General features: G+C 28.2%; 5 protein-coding genes across 6 annotated transcripts; 1 reads left to right on the forward strand and 4 right to left on the reverse strand.

The window, feature by feature from the left end:
- Positions 1–154: 154 nt before the first annotated feature.
- On the reverse strand, positions 155–14035 carry LOC123275123. The gene is made up of 19 exons (XM_044743044.1): positions 13495–14035; positions 13130–13369; positions 12687–12945; positions 12456–12624; positions 11884–12179; positions 11271–11814; positions 10864–10924; positions 10241–10480; positions 9897–10155; positions 9495–9663; positions 7676–7855; positions 6990–7315; positions 6102–6265; positions 5801–6040; positions 5467–5725; positions 5216–5384; positions 4827–5097; positions 1222–1249; positions 155–1145 (listed from the first exon to the last, which is right to left on the reverse strand). Exons 1-19 carry the CDS (start codon positions 13654–13656, stop codon positions 634–636), a joined length of 4548 nt encoding a protein of 1515 aa, XP_044598979.1. The 5' UTR covers positions 13657–14035; the 3' UTR covers positions 155–633.
- On the reverse strand, positions 6903–10751 carry LOC123259650 (organic cation transporter protein-like). Its single transcript, XM_044720286.1, has 6 exons — positions 10560–10751; positions 10241–10480; positions 9897–10155; positions 9495–9663; positions 7557–7855; positions 6903–7466 (listed from the first exon to the last, which is right to left on the reverse strand). The coding sequence occupies exons 1-6, from the start codon at positions 10722–10724 to the stop codon at positions 6937–6939; spliced, it is 1662 nt and encodes a 553-aa protein (XP_044576221.1). The 5' UTR covers positions 10725–10751; the 3' UTR covers positions 6903–6936.
- Positions 14036–14172: 137 nt separating the features above from the next.
- LOC123259686 (CDAN1-interacting nuclease 1) lies at positions 14173–16147 on the reverse strand. Its single transcript, XM_044720324.1, has 6 exons — positions 15945–16147; positions 15769–15873; positions 15216–15346; positions 15050–15129; positions 14914–14963; positions 14173–14830 (listed from the first exon to the last, which is right to left on the reverse strand). The coding sequence occupies exons 1-6, from the start codon at positions 16040–16042 to the stop codon at positions 14455–14457; spliced, it is 840 nt and encodes a 279-aa protein (XP_044576259.1). The 5' UTR covers positions 16043–16147; the 3' UTR covers positions 14173–14454.
- Positions 16148–16417: 270 nt separating this feature from the next.
- On the forward strand, positions 16418–19490 carry LOC123259692 (probable serine/threonine-protein kinase DDB_G0282963). 2 transcript variants are annotated; one of them, XM_044720345.1, is made up of 3 exons: positions 16418–16582; positions 17074–18698; positions 18809–18996. In XM_044720345.1, the coding sequence occupies exons 1-3, from the start codon at positions 16519–16521 to the stop codon at positions 18836–18838; spliced, it is 1719 nt and encodes a 572-aa protein (XP_044576280.1). In that variant the 5' UTR covers positions 16418–16518; the 3' UTR covers positions 18839–18996. The 2 variants fall into 2 exon arrangements, with proteins under 2 accessions (XP_044576280.1, XP_044576272.1); XM_044720337.1 differs by having other exon boundaries at positions 17074–19490.
- Positions 19491–20066: 576 nt separating this feature from the next.
- Positions 20067–22729, reverse strand: LOC123263611 (organic cation transporter protein-like). Its single transcript, XM_044726517.1, has 6 exons — positions 22048–22729; positions 21581–21820; positions 21253–21511; positions 21005–21173; positions 20654–20934; positions 20067–20568 (listed from the first exon to the last, which is right to left on the reverse strand). The coding sequence occupies exons 1-6, from the start codon at positions 22204–22206 to the stop codon at positions 20114–20116; spliced, it is 1563 nt and encodes a 520-aa protein (XP_044582452.1). The 5' UTR covers positions 22207–22729; the 3' UTR covers positions 20067–20113.
- Between the last annotated feature and the right edge of the window lie 198 nt (positions 22730–22927).

The raw sequence follows: 22927 nt of genomic DNA on the forward strand, positions 1-22927 counted from the left end.
ATCTAGAATAAGTTTTTAAATTTTAGTTTAATACATCCAATTATTCTTATTTTAATACATTTTTTATTTAATTAAAACACTTTAATAATAAATGAGTTCAAGATGATAAAAAATTATACTGCTAATTGTGCTTTCTGTTGTATTTAAAAAATATTAGAGAGTATGATCATGGATGTTTTTCAGTCAAATACAAGAGTCATTTTTTCAATGATAATTAGTGGCCCAAACCACTTTTGTTTATTTTGTTGTTAAAGATATCAAAGTATTTTTTTTAATCTTACATTACATAAACCGTCAAGTGTTATCGCAATTTAGAATCATTTTTGTGGAATATTTTTGAATTTTAAAAGATTTTTTATCTCTTATGTACAGAAAAAAATTAATGATGTAATAAATAATTTAGTCCACTTAATCACCAAAAATAGGTTTTATTATCCAAACAATTGAGCCGCTTATTTTTTAAATCATTTATATAATTGAGAAGTTATTTTGTAAAAATACTTTAAATTTATTAATTTAACTTTCTAAATATTGTACGGAAAAATTTTATAAATTTTTTTTTTTTTTTCAAAAATTTTTATTGAGTTTTATAATTCATTATTTTTAATGTAAATAAATTGCACTAAAATTTCGCTAAGATTTAGTTACATCTTCTTTCACACCCAGTGGATTTTCTTCTTCTTCAAGTTCCGGCCGAGGTAAAATAAGGCCGAAAAGACTAGCCAAGAGGAATAAAATACTGCAAAGAGTTGTTGGCACCCAAAATGCAATGCTTCCTAGTATGTCAACAATATATGGAGCCGTCAACGATCCAAGTTGACCCGTTACAACACAGGTTCCTAAGGCAGTATTTCTGACGTTACTGGAAAATAATTCTGTAGTAAGTACTAAATTAATCGTAAAACTAGCTGATGTGCAAAATCTAGCAGCCAATGCTAGTCCCATAATCATAGTTTTATTTTCCTCTGAAGCCGCCAAAATGGAAATTGTCAAAACGGCCCCAATCATGTATACGATAACCAGTAGTTTTCGAGGACTCACAAACATGAGGACTACTAAAATCCCCACATGTGCAATTATTTCATTAAGCGCTACTACTGACATGTAAATATAGCGATCTGCTTTGAAGTTATCGATACTGAAAACTGAAAATAATAAATAATATTTATTTAATTATTACATTTAAATTTTTTGAGAAATTCGTAAAGTGTGAATTCTCACCTAGTGATAAGCTTACTACCGTGGTAACATAATATGAAAAGTACATGAACAAAATTTTTCTTCTTAGATCGGAAGTTGTTAACAAAATTCCTAAGCTTCCAAAATTACGCCTGAAAAAACTCCCTTCTTTTTTCGGGGGGGCAGAAATATTTTTAATCACAGGAATATTTGCAATCGATGATAATTGGGATTCTTTTTTTTTATTCTCTTCAGAGGAGCTCAGTGTCATTGCAAATGATTTATGATATTTTTCAATTATTTTTTGAGCTTCATCATAACGATTCTGTGCGATTAACCATCTTGGCGACTCTGGAATGAACCTGAAAATAATAATCAGTTATGGTTATTAAGTAACCAATTTATCGAAAACAATGTTAACACTAATGCTTGAAAAATAAATAAATACATTTTACTAAGTATTTAAGCACTTAAAACTCACCAAATAAGAACAATTATCGGAATTAAGAAACATGATATTCCCAATTGTATCTGCCGCCAGTTAGTTAAAAAATGAGCTATACCGATGAGGAAAAAAATTCCAATTGAAAATGTTGAATCGATAGAAGCTGCGAAAACTTTTCTTCTTTTATCTTTTGCAATTTCTGACACTGAAACATTTGAGTAAATTTTTATTTCACTGTTTCCATTATTTCATCAAAGCGTATTACAGTCAAGCTATAATTTTCTTACGGATAGTGAATGCAGAAGAATACATCCCTCCAGTACTCATTCCAGTAATAAACCTACAAAGAGAATATGCCCAGAACCAAGGGGCTAGTGCACTTGCTGGTCCAGCTATAACTTGTAATACTATACTGATGACCAATGATTTCTTTCGTCCATATGCGTCTGAATAAATGCCCAAAATTCCAGAACCACAAGTGATTCCTAATGCGTAAAGTAAAAATGTGGTTGCTCGATACAATTTTTTTTCGCATACCAGTTCCCACTATCAAACAAAAAGAACAAAAAATTTATAATCACACTGAAAAAAAAAATTAACTCGATTCAAGAGAAAAATTCTTGAACCAAGAATATAATTTTGAAGAGAGTAATTGTCTTGAATCAAGACGAAAAATTCTTGAATCAAGTAAAATTTTCTCAAATCAAGAAAAATTTCCTTAAATCAAGAATGTTTCTGCTCAAATCAAGAACATTAAGTTCTTCAAAATTATTTACTTGATTCAAGAACATTTTTTTTTCTGTGCAGTCAAAATATGCTAAACAAGTTACATGTAATATTTTGTATTGACTACCTACTTCATCAACAATTGTTGATCTTTCATTATCAAAAGTAAATGAAGAACAGGAAATTATGTTTGGCAAAAATTCTAATTCTTCGACAAATTGTACAGCTCTGTCATAGCCCAAATTTGCTAGATGAGTATGGTTATGATCATAGTGCTGGCAAGTATCAAAAATAGAAATCTCATTGATTTGATCCGTCGTCCAATTTGCATCCGATAGTTCAGGAATAAAGCAGCGAAACTCGGGTATCTATTCAGATAAACAACATGAAGTATTTAGTAATAATTTAAAATCCTTTCAAATATAGATTAAAAAAAATTGTACAAACCTCTGCAATAAAAACATAGGCCATAGAGTTTAATCCAAACAATTGTAATGTAAAAAGATTAATGATAAAAACAATCCAAACTAATGACGAGCCTTGGCCTAGTTCATCTACAGCTTGGAGAAGACACTTTTCTCGTGCTAAATTTTTTTCATTATTCTTCATTGTTTATTTAACTGTTATGTAACTTTTATTACTTTATATAATATATTAACTTGATTTATTTAACTATAATAACTTTATATTTGTTTAAGCGTAATTGAGGTTTACGTACTTAATTATTAGATAAAAAAAATCACTTTTGAAATTAATTTTATTATATGAACAAATCGTCAACTTTATATATAATAAGATGTTATTTATCTACAACCATAATATTTTTTTACATCGAAGCTCTACAAGTCGCTCGTTTTCACTTTAGCACGATCACAAATAATTACTGTAAGATTTTTTCTCCCACTAAATGTTCTAAGATCAATTAACCTCCGGGTTAACTACTATGAATTTTAACCGACACAAAAAAAAATCCGACGAACCTTTTCTAATAAAATTATTAGCAAAATACTTTTATATAACTTTTTTAATTTCACTAAGACAATAATTCAATTAAAGATGGTACACATATTAGAGCATTTATTTTTTTATAGTTTTGATCAGTTGATGAAAATTTCCATTAAATAAAACAGTTTAGTAATAATATAAACATAAAAAAATATTATGAAAAACACGTATTGAATGTAACATTAAAATGATTATTATTGATGCTTGTTCTATTTTCAATACGTTCCTAATTTCTTTTCAGAAGAGAATATAAGAATACTCCATTCATGAATTTAGTTGATTTCATCTAATATAAAGTGTAAATTTTGTTTACTTTATTTATCCAAGAATAGCATGATACTTTTTTTATTATATAAGACGATATGAAATGTTGTTGCTTATCACAATGTCATATGATTCTCTTGGGATTTGATTGCAATGAAATCCATTTTATGGCATTTTAAGTCCAAAAATAATAAGTTAATGATTTGTAATTTATAATTTAGACAGCTTCGTCATAAGTAATGAATTCAATTTTTATCAATTTTATAAATAGCACTGTCTAGTCGTTATAACGTATTTATTATAAGACTCAAACAAATATTTAGTTATGTTTTTGTAAATCATATACTAAATTACTACTTTTAAACCTTAATGATTTATAAAGTAAAATTTCCATTATATTTTATCCTACTACCGTCATTACGTACTATATTACTTCAGCATCTACTGACGTTTTGTCGTAGACATAAAATGATTTTTCTATTTATAAAAAAAAATTTGTCAAATTAATAATATTTATTTTTATAAAAAATCAGCGACATTACATTATCAAATTTTAAATTTACTACAGTAAGCTTTGATTTTTTATATTTTTTTTTTTAATTTTAATTATTTTTTTATTTTATTACACTCGTTTTCTTCATCTATTTTTGTTAGAGGGGTAATAATACACAAAAATGCTGCAAAAAGTGCTAGTACACTACAAAATGTGGTAGGGAGCCACCAGGTAACACTACCAAGTATATCGACAACGAAAGGTGCGCTCATGGAACCTAGTTGTGACAGAACTAAACATGTTCCAAAGGCTGTATTTCTGACAATAGTCGGAAACAATTCTGAATTTAGCACTAAATTAGCAGTAAAACTCACTGAAAAACAAAACTTAGATACTAAAGCCAACGCTACTATTATAATTTTCCTTTCCACTGGAACAGCTAGGATAGTTATCATAACAATGAATCCAATTACATACATCATAATAAGCGATTTTCGACAACTCAAAAATATCAAAATTATCGAAGTTGTCAGGTGGGCTATTATATCAATTATTGATATTATTGATAGATAGATATAACGATCTGATTTAAAATTGTCTACATTAAAAGCTGAAATGAAAAAACAATATTAAATATAATGGTATTGTATTGTTAAAAACTCAAGAAGATAAGTCAAATTTCTTACCAAGCGAATAACTAATAACTGAAGTTACGTAATATGAAAAGTACATGAACAAAATTTTTTTCCTTAAATCTGATTGCGTGAACAGGATTCGCAAGCTTTCGGAATTTCGCATAAAGAACCCTTTTTTTTCTTCCAACGTTGGAGAACATTCTGAAGATGATAGAGTAGAATCATTCGTTTGGTTTTCTGCAGCAGGAGTTTGGGTCATGACGAACGATTTACAATACTTTTCAATTATCTTCTGAGCTTCGTCGTAACGGTTCTGAGAGATTAACCATTTAGGCGACTCGGGGATCCACCTGAAGAAAAATATTTTTATGTAAAAGATTACTTCAAATTAATACAGATTTTTTTTACGCATATACTCATGAGTATAATTGCAATTATAATTTATAAAATTCTAAATAAATTACTTACCAAATTAGAATTATCATTGGAAGAATGAAACATGATATTGCTAATTGTAAATGTCTCCAATTTGGTAAGACATAAGCCATACCTATAACGAAATAAGTACCAATCGAATATGTAGCATCCAAAATAGCTGCAAACACCTTTATTCTTTTACTTCTAGCAACTTCTGTTACTGCAAGAAAAAATATTATAGTTTTTATTACAATATTGAATAATAAGTTTAAAATTAAAAATTTTTTTAAGAAACAATTTACATATAGTGTATGCAGAAGAATACATCGCGCCTATGCTTACTCCAGTGAGAAATTTAAAAATGATAAATGCCCAAAACCAGGGAACCAATGCACTTGCAGGACCAACAATTGTTTGCAATATTATACTAATAATTAATGAAGTTTTCCGTCCATGTTTGTCTGCATATATACCTAATATACCTGAACCAAACGTCATCCCGAATGCGAACATTGAATATGTAAGTGGTCGACATAAACTTCTATCACAGACTAGATCCCACTATCAAAAATACTATGAACTTTAGTCAATTTTTAACATACGTGAATCATAATAATATTTAAATTTAATATGTACCTCATTTATAATTGTTGATCTTCCACTTTCTTCGAATGTAAGCGATGGGCAGAAAATTATATGAGGATTTGATTCACTGTTCGCAATGTATTTTAGGGCTTCATCGTATCCTAACTCCGCAAATTGTGTATAATTATAATCATATTTTTGACATTTATTAGTAATAGAAACGTTTTTGATTTGTTCTATGGTCCACTTTTTTCTTGTAAGCTCTGGGATAGAACAAAAAAATTCGGGTATCTGAAAGAACATGCAATGAAGATTAATTTAGTATTACGCAAAAATAGTCACTAATACAAACCTCAGTGATAAAAATATAAGACGTAGCATTCAATCCAAATAATATCATTGTCAGAAAATTGGTGACAAAAATAATCCAAAGAAATGCAGACCTTTCTCCTAAGTCGTCTATAGCTTTTAAAAGGGCTTTTTTTTTCGCTAATTTTTCTTCCTTATTTTCCATTATTGATTAAATTTTGTTTGGCTTGTAGCTTCAATAATTTTTTATTTGTAAAAACATCGATGAACTATGACTTTATAAACTTTTGCAATTGTTCCACATTCCTAAGAATTATTTATATTCAAACTAACTTTATTTATCTTCTAATCACTATTATGACACAATAAATTAGGCTCATTAAGATTTTAAACGTTTTGAAATTTAGTTATCCAAAATGATTCTCAATGATGACCTATAGCTGCTCAGTTCACTTATGAAGCTCTCTAAAGAAAATTTTTTTTAATCTTGTGTCAATACATGATACTGTCTAAAGAATCTTTAATCAAAAAAACTTGCAAAAATACAAATGAAATAACATAACATGTCATTTATCAGTGTGTCAATATAAATCGTGCTAAATCACAAGTACCGATAAACTTTAATAATTCTTAATTACCTAAAAATGATCAATATGCTTAATTTATGGTTGAATTAACTTTTTTCAAAAATAATTTGCGATTTTATTTTATTTTTTTCAACAACAAAAAAGTGAAGAAAAACATATAAGAAAAATCAATATTTTTTTTATCAATTGAAGCGATGAAAATCTTAAAATTTATTTAAAAAAAAATAATTTAAAAGAAAAATTTACACAATATTTTGTAAAAACTTTATGATATTAATACTGTTGCATATATTATCCTCCTCTGTGAATTTCTATCGTATTAAATCGATTTTTAACGACAGTACAATCATTTTCATCATCTATTTTTGTCAGTGGCGTCAAAAGTCCCAGCAGTCCAACTTTGAGAGACAATAGTCCGCAAAATGTGGTCGGAGCATACCAAATCAGACTACCAAGTAAGTCAATAACATACGGCGCGGTTAAAGAACCTAATTGTCCCATTACTATGCAGGTACCAAATGCCGTATTCCGGACGTTCGTGGGGAATAACTCTGAATTGAGAACCAAGTTAGTAGTAAAACCTGCTGATGTACAAAATTTTGCTGTTAATGCTAATCCAACGATTATATTTCTATTGTCTTCGGGAACTGCAATAATTGCCATCATTAAACTGCTTCCGATAAAGTAATTTATAATAAGTGTCTTTCGACAGCTTATGAACATCAAGACTACTGAAGTTGCTAAATTGGCTATCACTTCATTAATTGAAAGTATTGATAAATAAATATAACGATTTGATTTAAAATTATCAACATTAAAAGCTGAAAAGAAAAAAAAACAACAATATTTTATCATCTTTTGATAAACAAAAAAAATTAAAATTTGAAAATATTAATAGCTTTAATACCCACCGAGTGTCAAGCTTACGACTGCTGTTACGTAATATGAAAAATGCATGAACAAAATTTTTTTTCTTAAATCTGATTGCGTGAACAGGATTCGCAAGCTTTCGGAATTTCGCTTAAAGAACCCTTTTTTTTCTTCCAACGTTGGAGAACATTCTGAAGATGATAAAGTAGAATCATTCGTTTGGTTTTCTGCAGCAGAAGTTTGGGTCATGACAAACGATTTACAATACTTTTCAATTATCTTCTGAGCTTCGTCGTAACGGTTCTGAGAGATTAACCACCTAGGCGACTCGGGAATCCACCTGAAAAAAAATATTTTTATGCAAAAGATTAATTTAAACTAGCAACCTTGCAGTCACTATGTGACTGCCGTGACTTGTGAACTATAAATAAATAAAATTTTGCTTTATTAAATAATTACTTTTGTTAAATTGGACTGTACTTTCTTAAATATTGACGTTTTTAAAAATATAAGCTCATCCCGATGTTACACTCATCAAGATCTTTCATTTGAGTACCCACATGCATTTTGATATATTTTTCATATATACATGTATATTAGGGTGCTTTTTTTTTCAACTATTTTTTTTTTTCAGTCCCATCGCGAAATTTTGTTGCAAGTACCAAAAAAAAAAATACCCTGAAAGTTTGGGCCCTTAATATTAATATTAAGACCTCGAACCAGACGTTTAAAGATTTTCCCTTAAAAAAATATAGAAATTTTGATTTTTTTATGTTTAAATTTCTATAGTTCAGTGGTATATATTTCACAGCATTGCTTCGACCGTGAACGGGTTATTTTCGGAATTGAATGCTCTACAAAAGTGTCCATTGCGGCCAAGCCGTAACTCGAACCGGCGAGGTCGTACAGGCCTCTAAACTTGATTTTTCCATGAAATTGGCGTTTTTTCGCATTTATCTCGTGAATGACAAGAGCTACAGAAAAAATGTGAATGACAAACTTGTAGAGCATTTAATTTCCTACAAAAAAGGTCTTAATTAGCACCAAGTCGCTAAAATCAGTATTTTCGGAGATATTTAATGATATTTTTAAAAGATATTTTTTATAATTTGACGCCATTTTCGATAAACATTTGAAATTACTAAAAATTCATCATTAAATATCTCTGAAAATTTTTATTTTAACGACTTGGTGCTCAAGGTCTTTTGTAGGAAATTGAATGCTCTACAAGTTTGTCATTCCCATTTTCTGTAGCTCTTGTCATTCACGAGATAAATGCGAAAAAACGCGAATTTCATGGAAAAATCAAGTTTAGAGGCCTGTACTACCTCGCCGGTTCAAGTTACGGCTTGGCCGCAATGAAAACTTTTGTAGAGCATTCAATTCTGAAAAAAAAACCCGTCCACGGTCGAAGCAATGCTCGAAGCAATGGGAAATCTTTAAACTTCTGGGTCAATGTCTTAATATTAATATTAAGGGCCTAAACTTTCAGGGTATTTTTTTTTTGGGTACTCGCAACAAAATTTCACGATGGGACTGAAAAAAAAAAAATAGTTGAAAAAAAAAGCACCCTAATGTATATAATATAAATAAATATATGAAAAATTGATGTGGGTACTCAAATGAAAGGTCTCAATGAGTATAATGTCGGGGTGAGCTTATATCTTTAAAAATGACAATAGTTCTCAAGATACAAGGTCATTTCTTAATTATGTATCTAGAGAAAGAGCATTTTCAAATGCAGCCTAAATACTTATCATCATAAATTGACGATTGGTGAGAATGATATGAAACCTTGAAAAGGCACAAATTCAAGTCAAGACCTTTGCAATGACACTAAATTTCACTAAAAATACCGATTTTATCGTATGACTATCCTGGACACAAAATTTTTCTTATTCTCTTAATAATATAGATTGATACAGTTTTTTAACACATAATTCAATTATAATTTATAAAATTGTAAATAAATTACTTACCAAATTAGAATTATCATTGGAAGAATGAAGCATGACATAGCTAATTGTAGTTGGCGCCAATTCGGCAAAAAATACGCCATGCCGATCAAAAAGAATGTTCCAAATGAAAAAGAAGCATCAAGACCTGCTGCAAAAAATTTTCTTCTGTTGCCTTTTGCGATTTCGGATACTAGAATACAAATTTCGTAATTGAAACATTTCCAAGGGTTCTAATTTCTTAAAGTACAGATTAACAATCTCTCAAAAAATTAAATTATCGTATTATAGTAGTATAATCATCAATTAGTCTTAAATATAGTCATAAATATATTCAAAAAACAAAATTAATAATTTAGTCAATAAAATTATTTGGATCCTATTCTTAAATAATTTATAAATATATTTTTAATAAATAATTCTTACAGATCGTAAATGCTGAAGAATACATCGCCCCCACGCTAAATCCGGTAAAAAATCGGAATACCATATAAGCCCAAAACCACGGTACTAGTGCACTCGCTGGCCCAGCAATAACTTGAAAGATTATACTGATAATCAAAGAATTTTTTCTTCCATATTTATCTGCATAAGTACCCAATAGTCCAGAACCAGTGACTATTCCAAGTGAATATACGAGAAATGTATTTGCTCGATATAATTTTCTGTCACACACTAAGCTCCACTGTAGATAAGAATACATATTAAATTTTATTACTATGTATTATTTATAAGTTATAACTTATAACAATTAATAATTGAAAGCAAACCTCATTGACAATTGTTGATCGTTTACTCTCATCGAAAGTAAATGACGAACAAGAATCTATACTTGGTAAAAACTTGACATCTTTTACATATCGTGAAACTTTATCGTATCCTTTACTTGCTAAGTAAGTATAATTGTATTTGTAAGAATGGCAATCATCGACAGCAGTTATATTTTTTATTTGATCTATCGTCCAGTTAGCTTTCACAAGCTCTGGAGGAGAACACCAATATTTGGGTACCTGAAAAACGATTCACTTGGTTATATATTTGAAGAATATGAAAAAAAAATGTTTTTTCATTAAAAAAATCACGACTTACTTCAGTGATGAAAACGTAAGACATTGAATTTATCCCGAATAAAAATGTTGTTGAAAGATTCATGATAAGTAAAATCCAAAGAACTGTGGACCCTTGTCCTAATTGATCAACAGCTTGCAGAAAACATCTTTTTTTTATATCCATTTCATCTCTACCCTTCATCATTTTTTAAACTTTTTTTTTGGACCATCAATAAATTTACTTTTTATTTTGTTTTATAAAACTTAAAACTTTTTATAAAAAGCACATCAACAATAAAATTACAGTTTAAGACTGATTTCAATTTATATTTTTTATGAATTACTGTTAAGATATCCTCTACTGAATAATAAGAAGCACGGAAAATTAATTTCAAGTGCAACGGACTGTAATAACGATTTTGATACATGCTATGGCAATTGTTTAAATAAAAATTTTTTTTTTTCTTCTTTTGTATAAATATACACATATACTGTACAAACAATCTTTAATGAAATAAATTTGAATAATAATAATAATAAAATAAAAAAATACAAAAAGAAAGATATTTTATGAGTGATTTCATTTAATTTTTTTTTTTTTTAATATTCAGACCTGATTTTGATCATTTATAAAATAAATATCAGTACATTTATAAAATAGTAGTAATTTGCAACTATAAAAATAAAAAATATTAATTCAGCTTGAGTTCTTCTTATATAAATTATTATATTATATTTTAGTTAAATCAGCTACATATTAGTACTGTATACTTGATTAAAAATTTTATCAGATCCAGTTATTTGTCTATTCACATCGAAATCACACTGGTCCTTTGGTTTAATTCGAGGTATCAGAAGACAAAGAATTCCAGCGAAAAGAGATAAAACCCCGCAAAGAGTTGTTGGTGCCCAATATGCAACACTTCCAAGTATATCAACAATGTACGGTGTAGTGAGACCCCCTATTTCAGAAAATAATATACATGTGCCCATGGCAGTATTCTTAACAGAGGTAGGGAATAATTTGGCTATAAGAACAAGTTTGGAGGTATAAATAATAGACAAACAAAATTTAGCAATCAGTGCAAATCCCATCATTATGCTTTTACTTTCTTCTGGAATAGCCGGAATAGCCATCATGAAAATAAATCCAATTGTGTAAGTTAAAACAAGTGTTTTCCGACAACTTAAATATATCAGAAGCACTAATGCCACAAAGTGAGCTGTCAATTCAGTTGCTGCTATCACTGACATATAAATGAAACGGTCTAATTTCAAGTTATCACTGTTAAAAACTGAAATTCAAAAAAAAAATTATCTTTAGTATATAATTAAAAATTCATTGAGTTACTGGAAATTCTTACTGAGTGAATAAGAGATAGTTGTAGACACGTAAAATAAAATATACGCAATCAAAATTTTTTTTCTCAAATCTGAGTTTGTAAATAAAATTCTCAAGCTTTCGGTATTGCAATAAAAGAAATTTTTTTGTTTTTCCAATTTTACAAATGACGATGATACTGAGTTTCTTTTTATTGTTGAAGTTTCCATGATAGAAATCGGTGGCATAACAAAAGATTTATCATATTTTTCAATAATTTTTTGAGCTTCTTCATGTCGATTTTGGGATATGAGCCAACGAGGTGATTCAGGCATAAAACTAATAAAAATATAAGTTATTATGTATATTATATTTAGTATTAAAATTTATAATACTAAAGTTATCCGACGTTTCTAATTTTTTTATTTTTTTCCATTTATTAAATTGGAACAAAAAAATATTTTTTTTAAATTGCACTTAAAGTTTTTCAAGTTTTTTACAAATGAAATTTTTTTTCTTATTTTTTTTTTCATAATTTTCTTAATAAAAAAATTTATAAAAATTTTTAAAAGTCGGCTAACTTAATTTTCGATTAAAATTTCAATACTTACGTACCATATAAGAATAACAATCGGAAGAACAAAACATGATAATGCTAGTTGTAGATATCGCCACTCTGATAAAAAAAAGGCCATACCTGTCAGCAAAAAAGTCCCAACAGAAAATGTTGAATCGATAGAAGCTGATAAACTTTTCCTCATATTATTTTGGGTTACTTCTGACACTGAAATTATATAATATTTTAAATATGAAACTAAAAGTTTCATAATAACAATTATTACATACAAAGTGTATACGCTGAAGAAGCCATAGCGCTTATACTCAGTCCTGTGAAAAATCTGCAAATCATATATGCCCAAAACCATGGGACAAATGCAGTTAAAGGTCCAAAAATAACTTGTAATATTATACTGACTATCAAAGAATTTTTACGTCCATATCGGTCGGAATAAGTACCTAATATGCCTGAACCAAAACTCATTCCCAGTGCATAGACTAAAAATGTGTTCGCTCGATATAAATTTTTTTCGCAAACCAATTCCCACTAGCGAAAATATAAAACTGTTTTTAGTTTGCTTTATTAAATAATGACTTAAATATTAAATATTAATAAAGCAAAATAAATTAAAAATTTATTATAGATAAAATTTACGGAGAAAAAAAATTATTTTAATAATTTAGTATTAGTTTTTTTGCTCGGAATATAATATTTCACGTTAGAAGCATACCTCGTTCACAATTGTATGCCGTTCACTGTCATTAAACGAAAACGATGTACATTGAATAGTCGTTGGTTTAAGCTCAAGATTCTCGATAGATTTTATAGCTTTATCATACCCCAACTCCGCTAGATTTTTGTAATCGTAATCATATTTTTGACATTTATCAACAGGAAATACACTTTTGAGCTGGCCAGTAGTCCAATTTGCATTTACAAGCTCTGGAATAAAACACCAATAGTCAGGTGTCTTTTAAGTACACCCTCGATTAGATATTTGTAATGAATAAATGTTAAATATACAAGAAGTAAGAAGTAATTACTTTGCTCCGTTTTTTTTCTTCACAATAATAAAGAAAGAAGAAATAAACCAACCTCAGTTATAAAAACATATGACATACAATTCATTCCATCGAGTACGGCTATGAACATATTAATGGCGAAAATAATCCAAAGAAATCGAGAACCTTGTCCTAGTTTATCTAATGCTTGCAAAAGGTATGTTTCTTGTACTATTTTTCTTTCTTCATCCTCCATTATGTTTTCAGCTGAATTTACTGTTACTCAAACCGATACAACTCGGGAACTACATAACTGTCTTATTTAAAAGTAATTATTTTTATTTTCAGGCTTACATATTTGTTATATTTATAATAAACCGTGTTTTTTATCATACAGATTATGTTCAACTTCATTCGAAAAAATGATTTATTATCAGCTGGAAAATATTATTAAAATAATATACTTTCATTAAATAAATCATACTTAATTAAATATAAACACATTTTCGAGTTTATTTATTTTCCTGACGCGCAGTTATTAGCAGAGTTTTCATGGACTCGATTAAAAACAAAATGAAAACTCAATATTTAAGACAGTTCTTGACAAAAAATAATTTTTTGAAGTGAAATATTTAAATTAGTGTTTTATCAATAAAATAATGTTTAAAATAAAATTCTTATTTAAACGACACATTAAAAATTATCATCAACTGTGTTATAATAATTTACATCACAAGCTTTTATTGTTCAATAAAATTCACGTTCTTCATTAATTATAAGCATAACTTTATAGAAATTTACAATTAAGTCTTTGTATATTAATAATTTATTTTTATAAAATAGAATTCGAGTAAAATTTACAATTCCATCCCCCCTGTAATGATATGTTTGTCATTTTACAATCAAAATTAACGTCAGTTATTAAAAATTTCACAGTTATTGTGAATATTGGAAATTTCAGTAAAAAAAAAAATTAATAATTATTTACAGTTAAAATACGTTGAAGTTATGTCATAAATTAAAATTAATTATTCGAAATAAATATAATTACAAATTATAACTCCGGTATGGTTGGGTTCATATGAACGATATTTTCAGGGAAATGATCCATGATAATGAATTTTTTTTCATTCGCTTCAGCAATATCGTCAACAAATCCAAACCAATAGATAACAAGACCTGGACCAAAACGATTCCAATAACTTAAAAATTGTTCTTTAACATGGGTTTTATGAATATCCGGTGATCCGAAACGTCCTTTTGATTCAATCCAATTAATTATAAAACCATCAACAGCCACGGGAATTTCAAGTTTAACGTCTGGGGTTTTGTCATATCCGCGTGCTCTTAAATCATCTTCAGTTGAATATGATGCATTGCACTGATCCAGGTAATACTGCAATTTTGCTTCATATTCATTACCAATCGCTCTGTAAGACATTAAAATAAATAAATAATTATTTCATCATAAATTATTTGTCGAGTAAATAAATTACTGTAAACTGAAACTTACAAACACACTGAGTCCGATATAAGTCCATTCCTGTCGTCGTATAACACACACTAAAAATATTAAATATATTTACTGTAATTTCAAATCTTTAATATTATTAATTAAATAATAATTTGTGATTAATATTTTAAATTACCAAATATATTTCATAAGCCAAATCAACATCTTGGATACGTGTAGTGTCTTTCATAAGTTGTGATATATCACCTCGAGAAACTATTTAGAAAAAAAAATTATAAGTAGCTTATTATTTAAAATTTTTAAATGAATAAATGATGAAATTAATAAAAAAGAAGTATTACATTTTTTATTGGTACTTTGAAAATGGCGCTCTAAAATAACACGAGCTAAAAGAGCTGGTGGTAAATTTGCCTTTGCAGCCATTCTCACTATTATTCCTGGACGTTCTCCATCCTTTCTTGCTTTCTCGTAACTGAAAAAAACATAAATATGTAATTAACTACTTATAGGATGTTATATTATCAACAAAATTTTCAAATATCTAAATAAAATAGATTAATGATATAAAAAAAGTTTTGAATTGAATTAGTACTTTTCTAAAATTTTATATGCTTCAAGTGATTATTCATTCGAAATATTAAACTTTTAAAATAATTTAATAATTAAAAGTATATATTATTATTATTATTATATTTTTACCAGATGTACAGCCTGTTCTACAAACTTTGTTACATTTTTGTTTGTATAGAAAATTTTATATAATTATCAAGAACTCTCAATAAGGAATAATAATTTGTTTATAATCTAACATTTTTAATTAAAATTATATATTATAATATTATGCGCAACATAAAACATTGATAAAACAATTCTATAATAAAAGCGTAAACTTACTTTCCATAATGGTTATATCGAATCCCATGTAATTTATTCCTACATGTTTTCATTTTCTGCATAATCTCTGCAGATAAAATACTGTGAATAGCATTTGGCGAAACACTATAAAATATAAATTAATTTTATTATTAGTTTAATTGAAAGTCAATTTCTAAAAAATATGTAGTACTTACTCTACGTATTTTCTTATTAATAAGTCAGCACAATCACGAGTCAATCCTTGAAATTTTGCAATATCTTTTACAATTTCATAAAACAATTCTCTTTTCATTTTGAAAATTTTATTTAATTTTATGCACAATTTACAATTAATTTTCTATCTAAAAATTATACATAAACACGCGAAAACCCTGTTTACTTTTTTTTTTAGGTTATACTGTTTATGTTTGAAAACTTGTCCGCTGCTGCGATCTTGAGTCACGTGTCGAAAGCATTTCAAGAAACATTCAAGATGAAAATGATTGGAGGCTATCGTCTGGTATAATACCAGTATAAATTTTCCAGCTGATATATTTTGTGTCCGTGCTTTTGTTGTCATTTTTATTTCTATATAATTATTTTTTAAACTATTATTTTTTACTGATTCAAGTTAATTATTGATAATAAATATTGATAGTATTATTTATATCAATTACTACACACAACTGAATGTTAATTAATAAAAACAGTCTATTAACGAAACAAAATAATTATTGGAAAATTTTCTTTGATCAAAGAAAAATAGATGTTGAAATAAATATTTAGATAATGAAAAAGTACAAAGTAGGTAAAGACTCGAATAATAAGCAAAAAACAAGAACAAATACTGAAGGTAATTTTTTCTTTATGTTATTGTTTTTTTATGATAGTTTTTTAGATCTAAATCAATTATTGACATGCATATGAAAAATTTTTTTATTTACTCAATAAAAATGTCATACATACACTAAAATTTAGAAGTTGCATGTGAAGATATAAAATATGTAAATTTTGTTTTGAAAAATCAAATAATTAGATGCCAGTCATATATTTGTATATAAATATATCTGGCTTTTAATAAAAGTAAAATAAAAAATCATGATACTAAAATGAAGAAATATCTAATAATTTAAAAAAAAAATTTTACTTGAATAAATTTAAAAAAAATTGTTGATGCAATTTTTCAAAAACATTCAGAGAATGTAAAAATATTTAATTACCGATATTTTTAAAAAATTAATTGATTTATGGGATTAAAAAATTTCATGTTTGCTATGTTGACACCAATCATATTTTAGTAATATAGTTAACAATTTATTAAAAATAATTTTTTTTTTTTTCTAGAAACGACGAGTAAAAAGAAAAATAAAGAAGATGAAGAGACGGAGGAAGTGGTTTGTTTAGGGCCAAGTTCGCCGAAAAAATCTAAAGTTACTTCAGAAAGCAATAACGATCTATCAGAAAGTAATTACAATGACTACAATGATGTATTTACATTAACTCAAGATAAAAATCAGGATGTCTCGTGGGATTGGAACGGTACGCCGAAATCGAAAAAAAACGATCGCACGCCCAAACGAACAAAATTGGTACACAAAAAACGCATCTCAAACTCACCGCTGCTGTATAATTCTACAAAAAGAAAGATAATCAGAAAAGATAATACTAACAATCTTGATAAATTGAAAGCTGATATGATTGCGCTGCAAGCGACTATTACGCAGGAGAAAAACGCATCTAATTCTCGGGCTGAGCAGTCGAATAACGGTAACCATATTGATAATGACAGTGATAACGATGATAATGATGATGATCTTAACATTCCCGAGGAACTTGAATTTGATGATGACTTTAACGATGAATCTGTTTTCGTTGTCTCGTTACCTGTCGACTCGTTACCTGCACCAGCAAATATCCATGGTGCTGGTGATAATAAAAATAATGAGAATATTGATGATATGTTCGATGATTCAATGAATGACACAATGATAAGGTGTAGTCAAGAAATAGAGAAATCACTAAAAATAACTCCGCCTAAAAGTAAGTCTAATAAAACAAATAATCCTTTAAATTCAGTGAATAGCTCTAGTAGATCAAAGTCATTAAATGAATTTGTAAACTCAGCTGGTACCTCAAAATGCCAGCCTCAAAGTAGTTACAAAAATATACCTGCCTCTAAGCCTCAAAATTATTTGCACGCACAAACACTCGCATTTAAATTAGTGTCCGAGCAGAGTAATGCTAAGTTAATTAAACACAAGTCTGAGCCTATCAACAATTCTTCCAATGGGGGTGTGAATCCACAGAAAAATACTTCAAATGTACCTGTAAAAAATAATTGTAATGAAAATACTGAAAGCATAGATGATGGATTTCTGGATGATTCGTTCGACGATTTTTTTGCGTCGTGTGAAAATGACTTGACAAAAACAGAATCCATTCTTTTGACGGGGCAATCAACGGACACTCACTTTGGTAAAGTTTACAGTCCGAAAGAAGAATCCACGTCAAAAACAACAACTAAACCAAATTCATTTTTACCGAGGGTGCCTCAAAAATCCTCAACTTCATTTCCATCGATAAAACCTAGTTGTAATGTTAACAATATTAATCGTAATTCTAGTGTTCCAGCAATGAGACCAACTGGTGCCATACCCAAAACTACATCAATGTATAATAATTCCAATAATGGTAATTACAATAATAATAGTAATGGCCGTGGATTTCAACGTTCGGGTAGTTCAGTAAATTTAAGACCAAATGCGCCGATTGTCACTACACCAAAGAAATCCCAGGATTGGAAATTTTTCAAATCTAAAAGTGCTTCAGATTCGAGCTTTGAACAACAAACTAATATCAAACCGGGGCTTCAAGATACAAAATCACATTCAAATTTACGTAGTAGTTTTAAAGTTAATAATACAAACTTGAATTCAAGGGGTGGTTGCAGAATGTTTGCTGGTGGATCTGTAAGTAATGAACATCTGGCTGTTCGTCGGGCTACAACTTGTTTGGATCCGAATTCTGGAAGGAGCAATATTGTTAAGGATAATACTCAGTTATACAATAATGTTGACAGATTTGGAGGCAGAAGAAACGAAGGTCTTAATGTGTCTAGGAGTAATGGCACGACTAGACAGACATCGACATTATCTGCGAGAGGAATATCATCATCATCATCATCATCGTCGTCATCGTCATCGTCATCGAGAGACGTGTCTGCTGGCATGCAATCCTTGCATTTATGTTCAGACCAGGAGATCGAGAGAAAAAGGAAGGAAGCTAAACTGAAATTGGAAGCGAGAAAAAAAAGGTTGCAGGCAAGTAACAGTGATTTGCCTGGTAATTCTCTTAGATCTAACGAACGATAGTAACAAGATAAATTTATTATTCAAACAAAAGTTCTTTTATATTCCTCTTTATGACATTAATTGTGAACACAGGTATTGTGTCGATGTGAAGTGATTGAATGTTTCATTATTTGATTATTAGCTACTAACGGTACATTTTTTATTTATGATTTAATTTTTCATCACATTCCATGTCTATTAAATATCTAACTGTGGTGTAAAGTGTTCAGTGTACAGTAAGCTCAAGACTTATACGACATAAATATTTGTCACTGCCTGTTAAATATTGTAAAAATAAAAAAAATTAGCATTAATAATACAGAGCGGTTAAGAAACCTTGGTTTCTATATGTAAATATTTATTTATAAGCTAATGGAATTTTATATTTGAATAAATTTTCATTTTTTTAAATTTATTGTTAAATTTACTTTTTTATTGCACTATAAATTTAGAATTATTTTATTTTATTTTGTTAATATTTAAATTATTAGAGTCTGAGTAATTAATTAAAAGTTTATTAAAATATTTATTTATTTTTCAGGCCATACTTCTACTTGAAATTAAAAAAAAATTTTTCCGCAATCATAGTGTATGTAAATGTCATTAAACTTTTATAATCCCAATTTTTATTTATTTAAAAAATTTTTTTATTATTGAGAAGATAATAGACTGCAAAAAAATTTGATTTAATCTTTTGTACGTAATTATTTTTTATTAGTGTTGTATAAAAATTTTATTATATTGTTGAAATGATTTAATCTCTACAAAAAAAGAAATAAAACTTATCATTCTTCCTTAGTTTAATAAATATTTTAAAAAATAGACACTTAATTGTGTACTTTTATATAAATCAACGCTAAATTATTGGCTACCCGATATAGAATCATATCTTTATAATTATAAATATCATTATTATACATTGTAAAGTAATATCGTGACTTTAAATTTTATTAAACAAGTATAAATAAATTTTTGTAATCTCTACTAAAAAAAAACTTACAGTCTGGTATTAATTGAAATAAAAACGGCATTGTTCAAGAAGGTATAAGTAGACAAAGAAATGCTGCAATAAGTGTTAGAATACCGCATAATGTTGTAGGAGCAAACCAGGCAACATTACCAAGAAAATCAACAATATATGGGCTTGACATTGACCCCAATTGAGCCATAAGTAAACTTGAACCAAGTGCAGAATTTCGTACACTCGTTGGAAACAATTCTGAAGCAAGCAACATGCTGACAGTAAAATTGGCCATTAAGCAAAATTTAGATATAAACGTTAATGCCATAACTATATACACATGCTCTCTAGGAACAGCTACTATCGATAGCATACATATGGCTACAATCGTATTAATTATGGCACACGCTTTTTGACAACTTAAATATAACAGGGTTATTAGCACCAGTATAATTGCTATCAGGTCAACGGTGGCTGTAATTGCTGTGTAAATATAACGATTCGTATCAAAAGTATCAATGTTGAAGACTGAAATTAATAAAAAGAAGTAGTTAAATTTTCAAGTACATATATATATTGGAATAATGTTAAGAAAAATTTTTTTTTTACTTACTAAGGCAATAGCCGACTGATAAAGTTATGAAGAAGAGATAATACATTATAAGAATTTTTTTTCTCAAAATCGAATCCGCAAAGAGAATTTTTGTTTTTCCAAAACATTTTTTTAAACCTTTTTTTTTAGTATCTTCATTTTCTGATAGTGACGATGAAAGGTTTGAACTTGCTGGAATGAGGGCTGTTGTTTTAGAAGTTTTAGAATATTTTTCGACTATTTTTTGGGCTTCTTCATGACGAGATTGAGATAATAACCATCGAGGTGATTCAGGAAGAAACCTAACAAATTTAACAATTCAATTATAAAATAAAAAATATGATATAATACTGGATTATAAAAAAAACTTACCACACAAGAATAATTGTAATAAGAGTAAAAAATGATAATGCCAATTGTAAATATCGCCAGTTTGTTAAAAAATACGCAATTCCTATGAGCAGTAAAGTTCCAATTGAAAACATGGAATCAATGATAGCGCCAAAGAGATTTTTTTTTTTATTTTTAGTAACTTCTGACACTAAATTAATGAATATTTTTTTTATTTTATTAGTCGAATAAATTAATATAGTATGTAATATAAAAATTTTCTTCCTTACAGATAGTATATGCACATGAATACATTGAACTGATGCTCATTCCAGTCATGAATTTAAACCCAAAATATGCCCAGTACCATGGGATAAACGCACTTGCAGGTACAGAAATCGCTTGTAATATCAAACTCACAATCATTGCTTGTTTTCTTCCGTACTTATCAGAATATATTCCCAAAATTCCGTCACCCATAAGTTTTCCAAATGCATACGCAAGAAATGTATTGGCACGGTATATTTTTTTATCGCAAACTAGTTGCCACTGCAAGTAAAAAAAAATATTTAAGTTGCATACCCTACTGTTAACTATTATTTGTTTCTTTGTACGTACCTCATTAACAATTGTTGATCTCCCATTTTTATCAAAAACAAACGAAGAACAAGGAATTACGCTTGTATTGAATTTCATATCTTCTACATATTTTACCGCATCTTCATATTTAAAACCCGCAAGATCTTTATAATTAAAATTATATATATGACATTCATCTACTTCCGAAATATTTTTTATCTGTTCGGCTGTCCAATTAAACTTTTCAAGTTCTGGAATTGAGCACCAGTGTTCGGGTACCTTCAACAATATTTTATTTATCATTTTAAAATACTAATTTGATTAAAAAATACAGTAATATATGAGCGCTCTTATTTATTAATTGCAATGAAATTATGTAATTAGCTTTTCTTTATTTTCCTTTTTGCTGTGACTGTATCATGAATTAAAAAAGAATTAAAAAAACACTTTTGTTCTAGGGCCGCTTAATTTAATAAATGAATAAAAATAAAAAACACAATACTGACCTCAGCAACAAATATGTAAGACATAGTATGAAATCCATTAAGCAATGACACTGATATACTAACAAACAGAACAATCCAAATAAGTTTAGAGCCTTGTTCAAGATCATCTAAATCTTGCAGAATATTTCTTTCAGTTGTCACACTTAATTTGGATTCCATTTTTTATATTTTCTATTTTTTGCACTTGTTCAAATTGAATACAGATCAATAATTAAATTTTTAACTGAAACTCTCAAATCTATATTGATAAAAATTTTCCGTGTTAATTTGCTGGTGTACTTACTTCGCGTAACAGTGATTTTTTAATAATCCGAATTATTAATCCATGATCAATAAATCTGGCGGTGATATTCCACGTGTGAGCCTTGGGTATTATTTCTGCTGATACGCACTCTAAATATGAATCCAGTCCCAATACAAACATCAGGTATCGTCGTTTTATATAGTCAAACTGATTTGACGAAAAAACATCAGCCATATGGTTCAGCCATTCATTATCGCAAAGATAATAATCACAATTATCTCTTTTAGGCATCTATTGTCCCAAACGTCGAGGGTTCAACGAACAAAATCAACTGGCTATGATATATACACGTGTCAACTCTCTTGATGCCTTTGTAGAAAATCTACTGCTCATGTCACACTATTAATGATCATTAAAGTTTAGTTATTGAAAAATATATCAAGGTCAAGATCAAATGATGATATTTACGTTATCGCTCAATTAATTGAATGATTAAAATGCTGTACCAATTGGATATTATAAGTATTGAGAGTTAAATAAATTTCAAGGTCAATTAGGTGAAGATGAATAATTTTACCCGGAAAAAAAAGAGAAAAATTACATTATATAATGTAACGTAGCGCTTCTTTTAAAAAA

Source organism: Cotesia glomerata, linkage group LG1 (assembly GCF_020080835.1).
Source record: "Cotesia glomerata isolate CgM1 linkage group LG1, MPM_Cglom_v2.3, whole genome shotgun sequence".
NCBI lineage: Eukaryota > Metazoa > Arthropoda > Insecta > Hymenoptera > Braconidae > Cotesia > Cotesia glomerata.